This window comes from Geotrypetes seraphini, chromosome 17, assembly GCF_902459505.1.
Source record: "Geotrypetes seraphini chromosome 17, aGeoSer1.1, whole genome shotgun sequence".
NCBI lineage: Eukaryota > Metazoa > Chordata > Amphibia > Gymnophiona > Dermophiidae > Geotrypetes > Geotrypetes seraphini.
In genome coordinates, this window is record NC_047100.1 from 30,314,529 (window position 1) to 30,335,254 (window position 20,726).

Consider the following 20,726-nt stretch of genomic DNA (forward strand, 5'->3'; position numbering starts at 1 on the left):
GAATTTTTCTCAAAGTGGGCCGAGATCACGTCCGATCAGTGGGTCCTGGAGGTGGTGCGGGACGGTTATGCTCTGGAGTTCGCCCGCTCTCTGCCGGACCTTTTCCTCGCTTCTCCATGTCAGTCTCCAGGGAAGACGCAAGCTTTTCGCCAGACCCTGCAGCGCTTGCTGGATCTCAGGGCAGTGGTGCCGGTGCCCCCTCTGGAGTGGGGCACCGGCAGGTACTCCATTTACTTTGTGGTGCCCAAGAAGGAGGGGACCTTTCGGCCCATCCTGGATTTGAAAGGGGTCAACAGGGCTCTCAAGATTCCTTCTTTCCGCATGGAAACTCTGCGGTCGGTCATTCTGGCGGTTCAGCCGGGGGAGTTCCTCACTTCTCTCGATCTGACGGAGGCCTACTTGCATGTTCCCATTCGGGACTCTCATCAGCGCTTCCTGCGCTTTGCGATCTTGGGGCGGCTCTATCAGTTCTGTGCGCTTCCCTTTGGTCTGGCCACGGCTCCCCGGACGTTCACCAAGGTGATGGTGGTCGTCGCGGCAGCCTTGCGGTCGGAGGGCATCCTGGTTCACCCCTACCTAGACGACTGGTTGATTCAGGCAAAGTCGTTGCAGGAGAGCTCCCGGGTTATGGCTCGGGTGGTGGAGTTTCTCCGGTCGCTGGGCTGGGTGGTCAACCTTTCCAAGAATCGGTTGGTCCCGGCTCAGCGTCTGGAGTACCTAGGGGTGCTGTTCGACACCTCCTTGGGGAAGGTCTTCCTCCCAGAGGGCCGGGTGAGCAAATTGCAATCTCAGATTCGCCTGCTTTTGGCGTCCCGGTGTCCTTGGGCGCGAGATTTCCTCCAGGTCTTGGGGTCGATGGCGGCGTCCCTGGACGTGGTGAGGTGGGCGCGGGCCCACATGCGTCCTCTCCAGTATGCTCTGCTCCGGAGGTGGTCTCCCCAGAGGCACGGGATGGATGTTCCGGTTCCCCTGCGAGGCTTGGCGCGCTGCAGTCTGCGCTGGTGGCTCCGGACCCCTCACCTGGTTCAGGGGGTGGGTCTGGATCTCCCGCAGTGGACGGTGCTCCTGACGGATGCGAGTCTCCTGGGTTGGGGGGCTCAGTGTTTGGGTCACTCAGCTCAGGGCACCTGGTCCGCGGAGGAGGCCGCCTGGTCGATCAACGTGTTGGAGACCAGAGCGGTCCGTCTGGCGCTGTTAGCTTTCCACTCCCTTTTGCTGGGCAAGTCGGTCAGAGTGCTGTCGGACAATGCCACGGCGGTGGCTTATGTCAATCGTCAGGGAGGCACCAGGAGCACTCCGGTGGCGCAGGAGGCGGCTCTGCTCATGGTTTGGGCGGAGTCCCATCTGCTGGACCTCTCGGCCTCTCATATAGCCGGGGTAGAAAATGTTCAGGCAGACTTCCTCAGTCGTCACTTCCTAGATCCAGGAGAGTGGTGTCTCGGCGCCGGGGCGTTTCAGTTGATAGTGCAGGCTTGGGAGCAGCCCTTGATGGACCTGGTGGCCACGGGTGGCAACGCCAAAGTGCCCCGCTTCTTCAGTCGTCGCAGGGACGGTCTGGCCGAGGATCTGGATGCTCTGGTCCAGCCGTGGCCAACGGAGGGGCTGTTGTATGTGTTCCCTCCTTGGCCGCTGGTGGGCAGAGTGTTTCTTCGCATTGTTCACCATCCGGGTCTGGTGGTGCTGGTGCCTCCGGATTGGCCTCGACGTCCGTGGTATGCGGATCTGGTGAGGCACATGGTGGCGGATCCTCTTCCTCTGCCTCTCTCGGACGACCTTCTGACGCAGGGTCCCATTCCCATGTTCGACCCGTCTCCCTTCTGCCTTACGGCGTGGCTCTTGAAAGGGGTCGCCTTAGCAAGAAGGGATATTCAGACAAGGTGATCTCTACACTGTTGGGGTCCCGGAGGCTTTCTACCTCTCGGGCTTATGTGCGGGTTTGGCGTCTCTTTGAGGAATGGTGTTGGGTGCGGGGAGTGACCTCTTTTCGCGCTTCCCTGCCTAACATTCTAGAGTTCTTGCAGGATGGCCTGGATAGAGGCCTGGCTTGGTCTTCTCTCCGGGTTCATCTTGCGGCCCTGTCGGCTTTTCGAGGGTTGGTGTCAGGTCAGCGTTTGTTGGCTCTTCCTAATGTGATTCGGTTTTTGCGGGCGGCCAAGTTGCTTAGGCCTCCCCTACGGCCCTCGGTTCCCTCTTGGGATCTTAATCTGGTTCTCTCTGTTTTGGTGCGCTCGCCTTTCGAGCCCTTGGACGACTGTTCTTTGAAGGACCTTACTTTGAAGGCGGTCTTTTTGGTGGCCATTACTTCTGCTAGGCGTGTTTCTGAGCTGCAGGCTTTCTCTTGTAGGGCTCCCTTCTTGGAGTTTTCTAGGGAGCGGGTCGTCTTGCGGCCTGTTCCTTCCTTTCTGCCGAAGGTTGTTTCTCCTTTTCATGTCAATCAATCAGTGGTTCTCCCGGTCTTGGGTGGTCGGGAGGGCTCTTCTGAGCAACGGCAGCTGCGCAAGTTGGATGTCGGTCGGGTCCTTCGCTCTTATGTGCAGCGGACCCAGGAATTCCGGAAGTCCGATCATCTTTTTGTCCTCCTGGCGGGTCCTCGTCGGGGAGCTGGCGCTTCTAAGGCTACTATTGCGCGCTGGATCAAGGAGACGATTGCTTCCGCTTATCTTCTGAAACAGCAGCCTGTTCCGGAGTTTCTCAAGGCTCATTCCACTCGGGGTCAGGCGGCTTCTTGGGCTTAGTCGTCGCTCGTGCCTCCAGTGGATATTTGTAAGGCTGCGGTTTGGTCCTCCTTGCATTCCTTTGTTCGTCATTATCGGGTTGATGTGCAGGCGCGTCGGGACGCGGTGTTCGTGGAGCGTGTACTGGTATCGGCCCTTCGGGTGTCCCGCCCGTGAGAGGGACTGCTTTGGTACGTCCCATTCGTAAAGTTAACCTCTACTGGTCTGGAGAGTGCTAAAGAAGGAGAAATTAGGTTCTTACCTGCTAATTTACTTTCTTTTAGCTTCTCCAGACCAGTAGAGGTCCCCACCCTGTCTGTTGTTGTTGTTCGGGCTGTTGCGCGGGCAGTTTTTTGTGTTTTGCTGCGGGTTCTAGTATTTTTCTAGGGCCGGGGAGATTTGAAGAACAGCGGCTGTGGCTCGGCTGGCTTAGCTGGCGAGCTATGGGGACATTTTCCTTCGGGTATTTCTCCTCTGCATTTTCCAACAGCATTTTTTGGGTATGTTAATTGTTACTCCTGTTCGGAGTATTGTGTTCTTTCTGTTTTCCAGTTCTTGGTTCTGCTTGGCTATTCGGCAGACTGAGGGAAATAGAGAAGGGAGGATAGTATATACTGTCCCAAAGTTTTGTTTTCAGTCTCCACCTGCTGGTCATGATTAGATATATACCCATTCGTAAAGTTAACCTCTACTGGTCTGGAGAAGCTAAAAGAAAGTAAATTAGCAGGTAAGAACCTAATTTCTCCTTCCTTTCTCAGGTCAGGACAGTTTACTAACCGCGTTAGTGTTTTTATCACACGCAGCATTTTAGCATGCGCTAAACCCACGCTACGCGGCTAGAACTAACGCCAGCTCAATGCTGGCGGTAAGGTCTAGCATGCGCAGCAATTTAGCACATGCTATTCCGCGCGTTAAAGCCCTAACGTGACTTAGTAAAAGGAGCCCTAGGGGTTGGCCTCTGAGAGCTAGCTGAAAAAATGTTTTAAGTCCTTTCAATAAAATATCTTATTTTCCATTTTTTTATTTATATTTGTAGTTCTTAATTTGTAATGTACAGTGTGTATAATCCCATCAGGTAATGTAGTGGAAAACATTTTGCACACATCAACTCAAGTCCTTTGCTCATGAACTTGGTCCTTAGAGGGAACATTGCACAGAACTATAAAGTTCTACCTGCGTACATCAGTTATAACAGGAGCGCAGCTCTTCTGGTTCCACGCACTACAGTTCTCCTGACGAGTACATGTATTTTCACACCAGCCACAGCGCATGAATCGTGGTGCCCTGAGACAACGACTGCAGGTCAGAAAATGCCGACAACCTGGGCCAGTGATGTTCACCTCCGATACCTACAGGACAAGGAGGTAAAACACAAGAGAAAAAACTGCTGGAAAAAAGGCACAGAAACCTCCGATGTCATACCCTATCTCCTACACTATGGCTAGCTGGGAAGAAGATGACGGTGATGGGTAACGAGGACTGGATGACTATCAGGTATTGTAAAGAGCCACATGCTCTGAAGTTGACAGAGTTATAATAGTTAGCATTTCAATTTCAAAGCAGATTGCAAATCAACATTATATGCAAATATAAGTGAGACGAGGTTTGGTCTTCTCTGCTCATTTTTGTGGTTATTTTGTGCTGTGAATAACATGAAGAAAGGAGAAACCAACACTCACTGGGGAAGTAAATTAGTAAATAATCACCAAGGACAAGTTGGTAGCAAGTAACAGAATAAAAGAGTAGCCCAGGAGCTTGTCTGAATGGGCGGATTGTAACACGGGGCTGGGAGGACCTCGTGTTGCCCGCATGGCAAGCAGGGAGAACCGTTAGGATGCTGAATTAATCTAGGTTCTATGGGGGAGGGGCTCGCGCCAAAAGGCAGGTTTTTGATTGGTTAGATTAGGAAAAAGGGGTGGGTTGAGGGTAGACTTAAAGCAGGACCTTGGAGGACTCAGTTGTTGCAGGTCCTCCAGGGTGTTTTTTGTCCCACCCTCCCACCCTTGGTTGATGGTCCTAGTGGCTTGGGAGGCGGGTATCCCGAGCTACTGGGTGCTGGGGCTCATCCGGCGATGAGCAGTGGGCCGGCTGGGAGCCATGCCTTGGGGTCAGGTGACCCAGGTTAAAGGGACATGAGGTCATGCCACCCCTCAGACGCTTGCTGTTGGTGGCGGGGTCGGGGGCAAAATGGTAATGTTTACATGAGGTAGCTCAGGAGGAGCTTGCTGATGTTGATTTTCAATTTAAGGTTCATTATGTTAATGATGTTATTTATGCAAAGTTAATTTATTGGTATTGTGATTTAAATAAAGAGCTGCGGCTATTATACCATAATAAGGCGTGTTGGTTTTATTTAAGGTGAAGGAGAAAAAAGGGGGGGGGGTTTGGGTCAACAGCAGGGACTATCCAGATCCCGCTGTTACAGTCCCTGATTGTCAAACAGTTATAGACATTGTATTATCTTCAAGTGTTTTCAGCAAACAAGACCCTTAACCAACCCTTCAGATAATCTCAGGGCCCCCTACCCGACTCTTCTCCTTCACGATAGCTCCTATCTCCCCCTGCTTCGCCTACCCACTTCCTTCCTCATCCACCAAGTCTGACCAAATCCGTTGTAAATCCGATAAATTTGTTGTAATTCTGCCCTCTTCATCTACGAAGTTGGCTAAACTTGTTGTAAATTTCCCTTTTCATCTGCCAAGTTTTGGCTACAGTTGTTGTAAATCCGATAAATTTGTTGTAAATCTACAAGTCTATGCGGATCCTAGTCTAATTTAATGTAAACCGCCTAGAACTCGCTGGGTATGGCGGTATATAAGAATAAAATTATTATTATTATTATTATTATTTTCAAGAGACCAGACTTCAGGCACCAGCTCCAGGTGTCTATTTCTCTTCTTTGTTCAATCACAGTAGTTTTTATAACTCCATATTATAAGCAAAACAGCAGCAGTTGAAAAACATTTATCAAGATTTTTAAAAAAGAAACTTATCTTATGCTGGAGCCGGAGCAGCCGTGTGGGTTTTGACGCATTTCGTGACGAGGCTGCTTCAGAAAACCCAATGTAGATATTGCATGCGCTGGTCTCACTTTAAACATGTGCTCTGGGCACAAGTCATTAGGCGTATGGGGGACAGACGTAAAGATCTCAATCTCTATACTTTGGAGGAAAGATGGGAGAGGGGAGATACGATAGAGACATTTATATGCCTATGTAGCGTAAATGCGCATGAGTCGAGGCTCTTTCACTTGAAAGGAAGCTCTGGAATGAGAGGGCATAGGATGAAGTTAAGAGGTGATAGGCTCAGGAGTAATCTAAAGAAATACTTGTTTCCAGAAAGGGTGGTAGATGCATGGAACAGTCTCCCGGAAGAGGTGGTGTTGACAGAGACTGTGTCTAAATTCCCACTTAAGGGCATCAAACTCACTAGCAGGGACCAGGATTGCTGTTGAAGTGGCACCAGTAGGCACTTTGGAGAGTTAGAAGAGCTACAATCTGGCTGTCTATATCTCCTCCACCCACCTAGGTGGGGCAATCAAGGCACAAATCATTCCAATAGGCTCAGAACGATGGATGCAGGGGCATAAGCAGATGGCCAATGTTGGGTGGACTTGAGCCCAAGATGGGTGGGCATGGAACTCATTCCTTTTCCCAGCCCTGCTCTTGCTCCCTCCCTCCTACCTCACCCTCCAACCTAAAATATTAAATACCTGAGCTGGAAGTGATCCCCAAACCCCACCAACCGAAGATTTCCTCCTCCTCGGGCAGTCAGAAGAGAACCGCAAAATGTTGCTGGAAAGCAATGAGCACAAATGCTAATACAGGTCCGGATCTGCAAGCCCCAGTGACAGAAGCGGACTTGGATATTGTTGCTATCAAAGGAACATGGTTCAATGATTCCCATGAGCGAAATGTAACCCTATTAGTATACAATCTTTTCAGAAAGGACAGAGATGGCTAAAAGGGTGGAGAAGTAGTGCTATCTGTGAAACAATATTAAAGCAGTTGAAATAAGGGCCTCCGATACCATCTAATCTAATCTTCTATTTTTGCGTCGCACATACCTAGGCAGGCTCAAGGCGACTTACAAAGAGAAGAGAGAGGAATGGAGAGAAAGGGGAGGAGAAAAAGGGGGAATATTTGGGCAGGAGGAGATCTGAGAAGTTCAAGTGTCAAAGAGGTTGGTTTTCAGTTTTTTCCGGAGTACAAATGGAGCAGCTGGACAAAGAGCTAGTTGCAGACATCCAAAAACCGAGTCTGAAAGGAGAAGTGATGTTACTAGGAGATTTCAGCCTTCCTGATGTGGATTGGAATGTCCCAACTGCAAAATTGGAAAGGAGAAAAAAGATTGTGGGTTCAGACAAATGGTGAGGGAACCCATGGGGGAAGGGACAATGCTGGATCTGGTGCTCACGAATGGAGAAAGTGTGTCCAATGTCTGAGTTGGCACCCACCTTGGTAACGGTGAATATCTGTGTTTGGACATTATCCTGAGAATTGTAATCCTGACAAGCTTGACTATTTTGAGGGTGAATGAAACCCCTAAAAAAATAAAGCAGGAGTTTTTCATTAAAATACTGAGACTTCTTGAAGTTTGCTTTTGTTTTGAAAGTTTGCTGTTAAAACATAATCCAGCAGTGTGCAAGGGAGGCACTGGAAGGGACAGATATCATAGTCACACTGCTCGGTCGGGTGGGGACACAGTGGGCCCATACGGGATCAGCTGGGAGTCTCTGCCACAGTATCAAGAAACTTGTGTGTCCAATTCAGAAGAAATGCATCCGGTTCCAGGTGTCAGAGAGAGCAAAATCGAAGCAACTTGTGATTGTGGGGGGATGCAAACTGGTCTATTTGAGGAGTCCCCCAATGAGAGAAAATGTGATGCAGAACTGCAGAGTTGAGCACCCACTCGTGTGGCTGAAGACACCTGCTGAATCCGTCTGCGGAAGAATACTTACTGAAATCTCCATGCTTGAAATCCAGGCCTTTGAGTTTTGTGTGTGCCCACTGTCCACTTTAGCTCTTCCATCGAACCATAACCATATGTTCAAGGGAAAAAAAACACCTTTTGTAATCCACAGGGACCAGACTGGCCTCTCCACTGAAGGATCAGTGATAAGAAAACAGTTTCTATTTTGCTCAGTTCATCACTGATCTTGATTATTCCGATAAGACACATGTGTGGAAGAGAGAAGAACTTTTATTTGTACGGTTTACTGATTTTTGGCTTATTCTTTAGAGATCAGATATCAACATACCTATCCAGCAATGACTTTTGTAGCTTTCTGCTGCCTGCCTCCCACAAGAATTTCACTTTGTATGCTTTGGGTCAACAGAGCGAGATAAGGAAGAGGATCAGAGACACTTAAGGGACAGTAGGATTGAAAAGAGGAAGAAGCAGTTAAGGAGAAATGAGTCACACTCGCAACTAACCGTATAGATTGCTAAAGAGTGATCCCGACACATGCACAGACCATCTTCTTTGCCTGTAGATGGTCTGCACATGCATTTGCTGTCCGTGTTTGTTTGTTTTTTACTTTTTTTACTCATGAGCCCGTGGTTTTAACCCATGGGTTTAAAGCGGATTAAAACCATGAGCTCACGCTGCAGGGAAGGGCGGCAAGCAGGAGAGTTGGAGCAGAGAGAGCGAGGCTGGAGAAAAATGTCTCTGCTCCTGCTCACTTCTATTGTTGCAGGGCATTGCAGGCTGCTTTGGGGGCTGCTGCGTGTGTGGGTTGGAGTTGGGAGACTCAGGAGTGGGAGCTGGCAAAGGAGAGGTGCCCGGAGGCTCTGCAGACCTTCGGATGTTGGTGACGGGTTTACAGAGGGGCAGCACTGCGGCGTGTTCCAGAATGGCTTTGGGGGAAATGGCGGCAGAGCAGGACAGTCGGGGCGGGAAGAGTTTGGCATCTGCATATTGCTTCTGAAGGGCAGGAGAGTCGGCAGGGATGTGAGCGATGGTCCCCTGCAGTCACTTGGTTTTTGATCGGCCAGCCCAGTTGATGTTCCTCATTTTGTTTAGTAAATCGCTGCCTGCCTACATTTGCATGCGGATACGCTCGGTAGGAAGGTTAGTGGATCGGGTCGGGGTCACTAAGTGGTCGGGACATGATCGATGGGCTTAGTAAATCTAGCCCTAAGGTTTTCTAGAAGACAGCAGAGCAATACTGAGAACCCTTTAAACAGCCACTTCTTAACAGTAGTGTATTACTGGCATCCCACTTACCACACAAACAAGTGACGTGACAGCACAGTTTTAGAGTGGATGGTTCTTTCCCTGAAAGTACAGCACCAGAATGTTCTGGGTATGATCTGGACCCAGTAAATTTGAGCAATGTCTAATAAATGTCTTGAATACTTGGAAGTTGCCCCTTTTACCTTGTTTCCAGTGACAAACATCAGAGACTGCCCAAGCTGACTGACTTCCCGCGATACTGGCTCCTTTTGTCCCAGTGAAAAGTTAGCAAGAAGCATGGAAGAGGTTGTGCGCTGGAGGATCACCTAAAATGAATCAGAAAACAAAAGCACAGGAGGCATCTTCCATTGATTGTTATTTCTATTACAGTATAACAGAGAATTATAGTAAATGTTGGCAGTTATTTCTTAAAAAATTTCTTACTCGCTACATCCTGTAGTTCTGTGTGAGTTACAAACATACACTCATAATTACAATACATGCTACACGAAAACAATAACACAACAGACATACAATATATAAACATAAAACCAAATACTAACAACAGATCCAAGTGAGCTGTATTGCTTTACGGTCCATCCAGTCTACCCAACCAAACAGCCAGAGCTCCACAACATACGTAGTTAAAAACTGGTATACTTTCTCTCCTCTGGCCTGCTCTGTCCCCATATTCATGTGAACAGGGCGCTGTTTAAGATGTAAATAGTTTACACTCTTGTGGATATAGTAAGTGGAGCCCCCAGCTCTCAGTGTACATGGCTTTAGCGCAGGGGGGCTTATTTCTAGATATGGAAACAGTGAGCAAAGCCAAACACCCAGGGGCTGTCGTAGGGGAAAACACCCTCCAGGGACTCAAGACAAAGTTAGACGAGTTCCTGCGGAAATGGAACTGGTCTTTGACCAGAGGGCCACCGCGGGAGCGGACTGCTGGGCACGATGGACCACTGGTCTGACCCAGCAGCGGCAAGTCTTATGTTCTTATGCATTGGGGAAACACGTGACTGTAGTCTCTCTCGCTCTCCTTTTCTGTAAAGAAACAGGCTCCATCTTTAGCCACCACATGCTGCAAAGAAAGCATTAAAAGAGGCATTGTTTCTCCAATCTGTTTCTACACTTTGGATTTGCTAGCCTCCTAACTTGAGAGAAGCTAAGTACAAATAACTCCAGCACAGGGTCTGTGCTGACGACATTCCCGGCTTTCCCTATATCTAGGATGTGCCAGCAGAAGCAGCCTTGAGATATGCAGAACTGGGAGTGTATTTATTCCTTAAGTTTAAGGAACCTGCTCTGGAATCAGAGTCCAGCCTGGTAATATTGGGCTACAAATTCAAAGAATTAAAACTGGCTGACAATCACTCAGAGTAGCGAGATATCTGCATAGTAGAAACAGATTAATTCAAAAGCAATGCTTAGTTAAATTCAGTTAAAGACTGGCACAGCTGGACATCAGAATCAAAGGTCTGCGTGGAGAATTTCTAAAAATGAAAAAGGTGCCTCTCAGAAACATAACCGATTGAAGCTAAATGAATAATTCATGAGCCAGGGGACCCCCCCTCCTCCTTTCAGCTTAATTGTCACAGCTAAGCAGAGCAATTGGTAAATAGTTTAAGGGGAAAAAAGGGAGAGGTTTGGTTTTTATTCCACTGCATCATGGCACAGAAAGCTACAGACCCAGCCCTGGCAGACACATACCTGGACAGTGAAGGAGACACTGACCAAGGTAATGAGGGTACAAATTCTTACAGAAAGAGCCTAGGAAAATTATGAAGCTTAGAGAGGCACTGGGCTAAAATTCTGTTGGCAATGAATGAAAAATCTAAGGAAGGCCAAGCAAGTCAATATCATCAAAGCACAGCCACAGAATAACTGGGCAGAAAAAATACACAGGACTGTTTAGTACAGCTTGAAAAGAAACAGGCCATAGATCTAACAAGGCAGGACATGGTAAAGGAGGCACTTATAGAAGTGGATGCTGTGGGTGGGCAGACTGGATGGGCCATTTGGCCTTTATCTGCCATCAGGTTTCTATGTTTCTGTCAGGAACTCTAGAACCAGAACATCCAGATCACACCGAACAAGCCATCGTCAGTAGTTAGGAGTCACATGTGGATCTGCCCTACGCCTAAATTTTATAGTGTGCCAACTCCAAAGGGGGCGTGGCTATGGGAAAGACATGGGCGGGTCAATAATGTTCACAAAAATTAGGTGCAATGTTATAAAATACCCAAAACTGTGCACCTAACTGCCATTGGTCGGGCAGGTGCAAACGCTATGCCCCAAATTAGGCACAAAACATAGGTAACGCTGTAGACAACGTACAAGTACTTTCTCTGTCCGCAGGGGCCTCACAATCTAAGGTGTTTTTTGTAGCTCGGGTAATGGAGGGTTAAGTGAGTCACCCAGAGTCACAAGAAGCTGCACTAACCAGTAGGGCTTAGCTACTCCTCCACTCCCTTTACACAATACTAGTCCATTCAGTTCAGTTGATTAGAGATACTGCTAATATACAACAAAGTTCAAATCGAAGCGGTTAAGGGATAAAAAAAAAAACCTAACAAAAATCAAGCAACAATAAACAAAAGACAAGACAACAAAAACATATAAAAACTAAGAAGGAAAGGTTACAATAATATCAGAGGGTAAATGAGGGGAGGGAAGAACAGACGTCAATCGAAAATACATTTGATCATGAAAGGAAACCAACTATGTAGCAAACACTAGAGAAAAATAGTAAGCTTTTAATTGGACTTTAAATCTTAGAAAAGAATTAGCAAGATTAGCATGCATCATGGGCCCCCAAAAGGCTTACCTGCAAAATGCGGCCCTCGGATGTGCCTAGGTGGCCAATGGTTAGGTCATGAATAGGCGTCACAAAGATAGCAGTGAGGAGCACGTGGTCCATCCTACCATTGAAGAGATCCACCCTGTAGTACGGTGAAGAGATGAATGTAGGAATGTTCCAGCAGCTGGTGTCTTGCACCTGGTCAGCAACGCTCACCTGGGGACATAACGTAACATGGTGCTTATTAACTGCGTAACCGTAAGTTCAACGCGGTTTACAAAAGATTATAAACAGTTAACATAATTAGAAGATAGAATAAGTTAATTAGCCAAATACTTATAAAAGAGATAAGTCTTCAGCTGCGTTCTAAAATGTTTACAAGAATATGCTGTGAGCAACCGTGATCGAAGCTGCCTGAAACGCTAAAGTGCGATTGAGAAATTTCTTGCTTTTGCAGCCCTGTACAGAGGGGAAATTCAACAGAGCTATGGAAAGTCTATTAACCAAAGAGAGAGGAGCTGTGCCATATCAAGCCTTATAACAGAAACAACCCAGCTTAAACAGTGCCTGGGCCTCTGTTGGCAGCCAGTGCAGCTCACAATAAAACAACGTAACAATATAATAAGTTACAGAATAAAAATAGAACCTGTAAAGCTACCCGGCTTACCTGCAAAAAATGTATTCATGCAGCAGAACACACACCAGGGTAAATCAAAAAGTAAAGGCAAAATACATTTAACAGCTTTAATAGAAGTAACTGTGAGCAATTGAACAGATCACTTTTCCACAGTCCCCATGGAGGGTGGCCAATGTTACGCCGATTTTTCAAAAAGGCTCCAGGGGAGATCCGGGAAATTACAGACCAGTAAGCCTCACTTCGGTGCCAGGCAAAATGGTGGAAACGATTAACAAAAATAAAATTGTGGAACACATGGATAGACATGATTTAATGAAACGGAGTCAGCATGGGTTCAGCCGAGGGAGATCTTGCCTCACAAGTTTCCTTGACTTCTTTGAAAGTATGAATAAACATGTGGATAAAGGTGAGCCGGTTGATATAGTCGATTGCGATCGACCAGTAGATCGCGAAGGCAATGTGAGTCGATCGCGGAGCCCTTCCTGGCGTCACCTTCCGTTCTACCTGCTTCCCGACCCTGTTGTTCCAGGATGCATTCCAAACAATAAGGTAACATTGCTCTTCCAACCGCAGATTCCTTCTTCCTTCCTCTCATGAGAAGCGCTTCTATGAAGCGACCACCCATTCCCTGATGTTCCTTCCCATCCTCTCATAACTCTTCTTATTTTATAATGTAATTAATCCTTTTCCCTTCCCCTATCTCATAAGAACATAAGAAGTTGCCTCCACTGGGTCAGATCTGAGGTCCATCGCGCCCAGCGGTCTGCTCCCGCAGTGGCCCATCAGGTCTATGACCTGTGAAGTAGTTCCTGACCATTTTTATAACCTACCTCTACTTCTATCTGTACCTCTCAATCCCCTTAACCTTTAGGAACCTATCTAAACCTTCCTTGAACCCCTGTACTGTGTTCTGGCCTATCACAACCTCCGGAAGCGCGTTCCATGTGTCCACCACCCTCTGAGTGAAAAAGAACTTCCTAGCGTTGGTTCTAAACCTGTCCCCTTTTAATTTCTTGTGGTTCCCCATAATCTGAAAAATCTGTCCCTGTCTACCTTTTCTATACCCTTCAGGATCTTGAAGGTTTCTATCATGTCTCCTCTAAGTCTCCGCTTTTCCAGGGAGAACAGCCCCAGCATTTTCAATCTGTCAGCGTATGAAAAGTTTTCCATACCTTTTATCAGTTTAGTCGCTCTTCTCTGGACCCCCTCAAGTACTGCCATGTCCTTCTTGAGATGTGGCGACCAGTACTGGACACAGTATTCCAGATGTGGGCGCACCATTGCACGATACAGCGGCATGATGACATCCTTCGTCCTGGTCGTGATACCCTTTTTAATGATACCCAACATTCTGCTCGCTTTTTTTGATGCTGTCACACACTGTGCCGATGCTTTCAATGTTGAGTCCACCATCACCCCCAGATCTCTTTCAAGGTTGCTCACCCCTAGCAATGATCCCCCCATTTTGTAGCTGAACATCGGGTTCTTTTTCCCTACATGCATGACCTTGCATTTCTCTATGTTAAAACTCATTTGCCACTTTTTTGCCCATTCTTCCAGTCTCGTTAGGTCCTTCTGTATCATTTATGTCAAATGTAATCGTCTTAACCTTGTTCCCACCACCCCCTTTTTATTTTAAAAAATGTTATGTTTTATATTATTTTAGCTTTCTAAACTGATCAGATACATGTCGATGGTCGCTATATCAAAATTTGAATAAATTTGGAAACTTAATCTGAAGGGAAGGGGATCACAAACAGATCTGAGAAGGTTATCAAGCAGCTGTACCGGGTCATGGTACACCCCCACCTGGTATACTGCGTCCAACACTGTTTGCCGTACATGAAAAAGGACATATTACTACTTGAAAGGGTCCAGAGAAGAGCGACAAAATTGATAAGGGACTGGAGGAGTTGCTGTACAATGAGAGGCTAGAGAAATTGGGCCTCTTCTCCCTTGAAAAGAGGAGAATGAGAGGGGACATGATCGAAACATTCAAGATATTGAAGAGAATTAACTTGGTAGAGAAAGAGAGATTGTTCACCCTCTCTAAGGTGGAGAGAACGAGAAGGCACTTGCTAAAGTTAAAAGGGGATAGATTCCGGACAAACGTAAGGAAGTTCTTCTTCACCTAGAGAGTGGTGGAAAACTGGAACGCTCTTCTGGAGGCTGTTATAGGGGAAAACACCCTCCAGGGATTCAAGTGAAAGTTAGACAAGTTCCTGCTGAGCCAGAACATATGCAGGTAAGGCTAGACTTAGTTAGGGTACTGGACTTTGACCTAAGGGCCGCCGTGTGAGCGGACTGCTGAGTGTTATGGACCAGTGGTCTGACCCAGCATCAGCAAATCTTATGTTCTTACAATAAAAATTAAACAAGCTTAGTGAATCAAGTCGAAAAATCAATTCAATAGGTCAAATCAAATCAAATTGAAAAATGTTTCCTTGAATCGGGCAGCTCTAGTGCAGAGAGTTCAAAACAGGAAACAAGAGGTCAGAAGTACAGTTCTAATTTCTAGGGCTGCAGATAACTGAAAGAAAAACCATTGCACAGATAATATACTTTTTTGCAAAGTTGTTAGCTAGGAGTGATGGCAGCTATCACTGAGTAGGAACTGATAGCTAGAAACAGTCATTAGATAAATATGCACACAGAAAAACAGTGCATATCTTTCCATGCTGTTACACTTGCAGAGTAGCAGGAAGGTGTGTTTATGGTTTGGCATGTGAGATGAAGAAGTGTTATGAATTGCTGCATGCAGTGTGTGTGGTGGAGTCTTAGGCAGGTCTGTGTCATAGTTTGCATGAAGGGGAAGGGGACTGACAAGGGGCAATTTGAGGAGGGCAGTAAGGATAATGGTTGAATCACTGTTGCAGGTTGGTGGGTCATATGGGCTTCTAAACATAAAAAATATATATATTCTGTTCATCAGTCTTGTAATGAAATCACTTTCACAATGGCATTGTACCTTTAAGATTGCAGTGCATATACAAACATTCAGTAAATCATTCCAGAGTCACTTCCTCCTCCCCTGATATCTACCTATTCTAGGTCAGCTGGACAGACCTAACCTCAGGCAAAGCTTGATTCGGGGCCAAAGCAAATATCTCCAGCAACATAAAGATTCAATGTCTACAAAGGGAGCAAAAGAAGCCAGAAACGCTTTCCAATTTATTACAAAACTGCAATTAACACACCACATACTGTATTTAACATTTGTGTAATTGTGATTAACACAATTACCTGGTCTCCTGCTGCTGTGCTGGACCCGCTGCTCCTCTGGCTGTGGCATCAGTGTCGGCATGTTAATGTGAATGCTGCCGCTGACTCTGCCTGACCCAGAGCCCAATGTAACTTTGTGGTTCTGGGGTCAGACAATCACCAGCAGCACCTAAACACTGACGCAGCCCTTTTAGACCTGAAACAGTGGGCCCAGCACATGAGAAGGAGACCAGGTAATCCATTAATGGCTGAACTGAGGTGGGAAAGGAGGGACAGAGTTGCTGCATCGGGCAGGAGTTGGGGAGCGTACAAGGAAGGAGGGAGTTGCTGCTTGGAGAAATGTGCATCATAGGGGCATGGAAATGGAAAGAAGCACTGGATTCAGGGGAGAGGGCAAGGAGATACTGAGGTATCTCCAAAAATAGCCCACTCTAGACTTTAAAAACACCCAGTGTTTCTAATATTAGCCATGCAATTATTAGAGAGATTACAAACAGATGTAATTGTGATTTTACAAACCCAGCTTATCTTCACAAACACTAAAACATCCCCCTTCCCCACCACACACACATACAAATCACAGCTAGGATGCACCCAGGCACACCCCTAACCAACACAACACAAAGAGGCTAAACCTCAGATATATATACACAGCTGCACTAGACTCACTGGCTGCATAAACATCACTCGAGAAAGCAAATCCCCAGCCAGACAATACAGAATTCTGCAGCCCCTACGGTGGAGTCAATTGTTCCATAAACATAGAATGGTGTTTCTCAACTGCTCTGCTGTGATGGAAGCTTAAATACGGAGATATAAAAATGATTATGACTTCAGTGATTATGATAAACATACCGAAGGGAGATCCAAGATGGCAATCTAGATGGATGTACAGTGCTGAGCTCCGTGCTGCCGCCGTCTGAGTCATACCCACACGTTGATTTTCAGCGGTTTGTTAAACCGCTTGCAGATTTTTCTTTTCGGAGATGTCCTGCTTATCTTGTACAGCTCTTTTTCAGCGATGGGGAAAAGGAAAGGAGCTATGCGGCCAGGACCTCCGGCGACCGTAAGCTCCAAACCGATGAAGCAGACGACGTTGGATGCTAGATTGATGCGCCAGCCAACGAAGGCTTCCCTGACTTCGGGAGGAACACCGAGAAAATCGGCAGACCTTAGTAATGATTGGGCATCATTGAGCCCGATTCAGAGACAGGCACCTTCCCAACCTGGGAGCAGGAATCCTTCATCGGAGGAGGTGGACCAGCTGTTCCAGGGAAGTGTGCAGCTGCTAAGCCCCGGAGAGAAGGTGGGAGTAGAAGAGAAGTGAGGACAATTTCCCACCGCGTCAGGACCAACAACGCCCGCTGAAGGAATGGGTGAGATACTACCTGCTTCGTATGAACAGTTTGGGGAGATTATAAAGCCTGATAAAGTCAATATGGACGACCTGTGGAAGGCCTATGGACTCCAACCTTAGAAAAGCTGTTAATATGGTGCGTTCGGACTGTGCTGTTATTAGCTCCCAGGTTAATGCACAAGGAGTAACTCTGAAGGAACATTCTGTAACTATTAAACAACATGAAGAACAAATTTCTCAAATAAAATCATTAGAGACTGAGATCATAAAAGAAAGGGCTGTTTTCCAGAAAAAATTTGAATATATGGAGAATAAACAGAGAAGGAATAATTTGAGATTATTAAATTTTCCTAAATCTCCGGTTATTTCTCTCTTGGAAATGGTGAGGAAATATCTGAAGGAGATTCTTCTAATTCCGGTAGGAGGAATGCCACCAATAACAAGAGTCCAGAGTACTCAGAAACAAAGAGCTTCTACTCCAACTGGAGAACCTGAGATACAAGAGAGTAAATTGGACCTGACAAACTTTCTGGAAAATTCCCTAGAGGTAATAACAGAGAGAATTACCCTTATAGTGACATTCGCCTTGGAGTTTGATAGAGACTTAGTTTTTCGCTCTTACTTTAGGCACATGAAGGACTCTTTCCTTGGCTCAGTAGTAAGAATTTTTCCCGATATTTCCAAAGAAACACAGAAAAAAAGGAGGGATTTCCTATTATATCGGCCCAGAGTGGTTGCTTTAGGGGCGTCATTTCTTTTAAAATTTCCTGTTAAATGCTGTATCTCTTTGCAAGGGAAGAATTTCTTATTTTACGAACCTAAGCATTTGCTAGAATTTATTGTAGCTAGAGAAGGGGGTTTACTATTGGTTTAAAGGCTATGTCCACAGTATAACGAACCGGCTGTCAGGGAGAGATATCATGCCTTCTAATCCATCTAATTGAGATCTATATTTACTTATGTATTTGTTTTATTTCCTTGTTCTTGGATCCAATTTGTGGACTAAATAATTTTACAGTGGTGCCTCGCATAACGAACGCCTCGCACAGCGAACGCTGCGCACAACGAACTTCTTGTCTTGATCCGTACAACGGACTTCGTTTCACACAACGAAGTCGCCCGAGCTGCATCCGCGCCTACTGCTGATGCGTTGGGGGGGGGCGGAGCTACTCTCGCCGCTTCCCCGATGCTAAAAAAAAAGAAAAGAAAAGTGGACGGTTTGCTCGTTAGGGAGCTTCGTTGCGTTTTAGACATAAAAGGCAGCCCTTCCACTCCCCGAGCAGGAAGTGAAGGGAGGAGCCCGGAGCTCGCGCCGCTCAGCTGATCCCATGCTCGCGCTCCGCTCTAGCCGGTGCAGCCCAGGGCCATTGGAAGAGAAGCAGCAGCCGCTGGCCGTCATGGAAGTGCAACTGGCTCCCTTCCGGGCCTGGGCCGACTTCTTCCCGGGCTCCGATCGCTTCGCCAAGCCCGATTTCAAGGACATCAACAAATGGAACAACCGAGTGGTCAGCAACCTGCTCTACTACCAGACCAACTACCTGGCGGTGGCGGCGCTGACGGTCCTGGTGGTGGGGTGAGTCTGATGGGCCCCGCCCTGTCGGACCCTCTCGAGCCACCGTTTGCTTTCTTCCCGGAAGGGTTTGGGGCTAACTTCAGCTTCTGTGTCTGGAGGTTTTCCAGTTCTAGCCCTATTTTACAGGGATGCTTAAATTAAGAACTAGGACTTCCAATAATGATTAAAAAAAATGGACGTTTAACTGCAGTATTGGGTCCCTTCCTTTTACTTTGCTGAACAGCAGAAGGTGGTAGATGCTGGATTTGGCAAGGCCTTAACGCATGGCACTGCCTGCTCACTCCATTAGGAAACATACAGTGAAGATGTGCAAGATTCGATAGACTCTACTTAGTCTGTCTTTAAATTTAAAAAATGTGTGTTTTTAGATGTATCTAAATGAAAATAATAACAAAAAATTTATCTTTTTTATGTCATCTTAGCATATTTTATGCTGCAGAACGAATTATTTTGTTTTACATGTATTGTTATGGGAAAACGCGTTTCACATAACGAACTTTTCGCATAACAAACTTGCTCCTGGAACGAATTAAGTTCGTTGTGTGAGGCACCACTGTATTTTATTTCCATATATATATATCTGTACCTGTATAGTCTTTGTGACTTTAGGTTTCAATTTCCTAATTCTTTTGCAAGTGTATTTTGCTTGTTTGTTATATTAAAGTTTCAATAAATAAATAATAAAAAAAAAAAAGATAAACATACCGAGGGCCTCAAAATAGTACCTAGCAAGCCAAATGTGGCCCCCGGGTCAAAAGTTTGAGACCACTGCCCTAAATTGTACCGTTCCCTCAGGTTTTTGCAGCCCAAATTCATGGCTTTGCATTTCTTAGCATTAAATTTTAGCTGTCAAATTTCAGACCATTCTTCAAGCTTCGCTAGGTCCTTACTCATGTTATTCACCCCGTCTGGCGTGTCTACTCTATTGCAGATTTTGATATCATCCACAAAGAGGCAAATCTTACCCGACAATCCTTCAGCAATATTGTTTATAAAAAAGTTAAAAAGTACAGGCCCAAGAACAGAACCTTGAGGCACACCACTGGTAACATCCCTTTCCTCTGAGCGATCTCCATTGATCACTACCCTCTGTCACCTTCCACTCAACCAGTTCTTGACCCAGGTGGTCACTTTGGGACCCATCCCGAGGGCACTCAGTTTACTTATTAGACGTCTGTGTGGAATACTGTCAAAGGCTTTGCTAAAATCTAAATACACCACATCCTCAATCCATTTCTCTGGTCACCCAGTCAAAGAAACTGATCAGATTTTCTGACAAGACCTACCTCTAGTGCAGTGGTCTTAAACTTGCAGCCCGCCAGGTACTATTCTGAGGCCCTTGGTATGTTTATCATAATCACAGTCTCCAGCATTCGTACCCTCTGAACATTCTGCGGACCCTAATACCGGCACTGTTCCAGAACTAATCCCCTCTAGCTCTGGACCTTATGTTCTGAGATGGGCCTGAGAGAGAGAGAAAATACATTTGCATATTTTTGAAGTTAAAGATAACAAGGGAGATTTAATACTGTTTGTTTATTGTCTCTACCAAAATGACTGTCTCTGTGCTTGTTATTGTCCCACTTATTTGCTGCTAAGATTTTAAGAAAACAAGTTGGTTTGGAACACGTTAATACTGCCGTGGTCTGACTCCTGACTGTCAGAAGAGTATAGTGTGTGTGGAATAGTTGCTTGTCCATATTTTTCTATCCCTAGAGAGCTTACAATTTAAAAGAGAAAATCACAAGGAGCTCAGATGGCTTTTGAATCCAGGTTCCTTGGATCATAGATCACTGCATTAACAGTCTACTCCTCAGCTGAGCTTGAAAGTCTATTAAGAAGTTAATTTTTACAACCATAAATGTCCAGAGTTACTACTGCTATTATTTATCACCTATATAGCGCTGAAAGGCATATGTATCGCCATATATTTTGACATTTAATAGACGGTCTCTGCTTTGAAGCACTTACAGCCAAACGTGGACAGACAGACATGACATATATAGGGTTAAGGATGAAGAATCCAAGGTGAGAGGAGTCAGGAGTTGAAAGCACTCTCAAAGAGGTGGGCTTTTAACACTGCCAGAGATAGAGCCCGCCACAGGGATTTGGGCAGCTTGTTCCAAGCATATGGCAGAGTTTGGAGTTGGCAGAGCATAGGTCGCGGGAGAGATAGAGAGGGGCAGCTGAGCGAGTGCATTTGTAGCTCAGTAAGAGGAGTTTGAATTGTATTCGGAAACGGA

At 46.3% G+C, this 20,726-nt stretch overlaps 1 protein-coding gene across 5 annotated transcripts in view; it reads right to left on the minus strand.

The window, feature by feature from the left end:
- The window catches only part of MST1R (macrophage stimulating 1 receptor), a 112,305-nt gene that overhangs the window by 83,122 nt on the left and 8,457 nt on the right, over positions 1-20,726 (minus strand). For all 5 annotated transcript variants that reach the window (XR_004537408.1, XM_033926707.1, XM_033926710.1 and 2 more), the window contains exons 3-5: positions 11,722-11,910; positions 9,095-9,217; positions 3,896-4,063 (exon numbers count right to left, since the gene is read on the minus strand). Coding sequence is in view for 4 of the 5 variants with exons in the window: in XM_033926707.1 (XP_033782598.1) it covers positions 3,896-4,063; positions 9,095-9,217; positions 11,722-11,910 (480 nt within the window). In the remaining variant the exon portion in view is untranslated. The remainder of the gene's footprint in view (positions 1-3,895; positions 4,064-9,094; positions 9,218-11,721; positions 11,911-20,726) is intronic.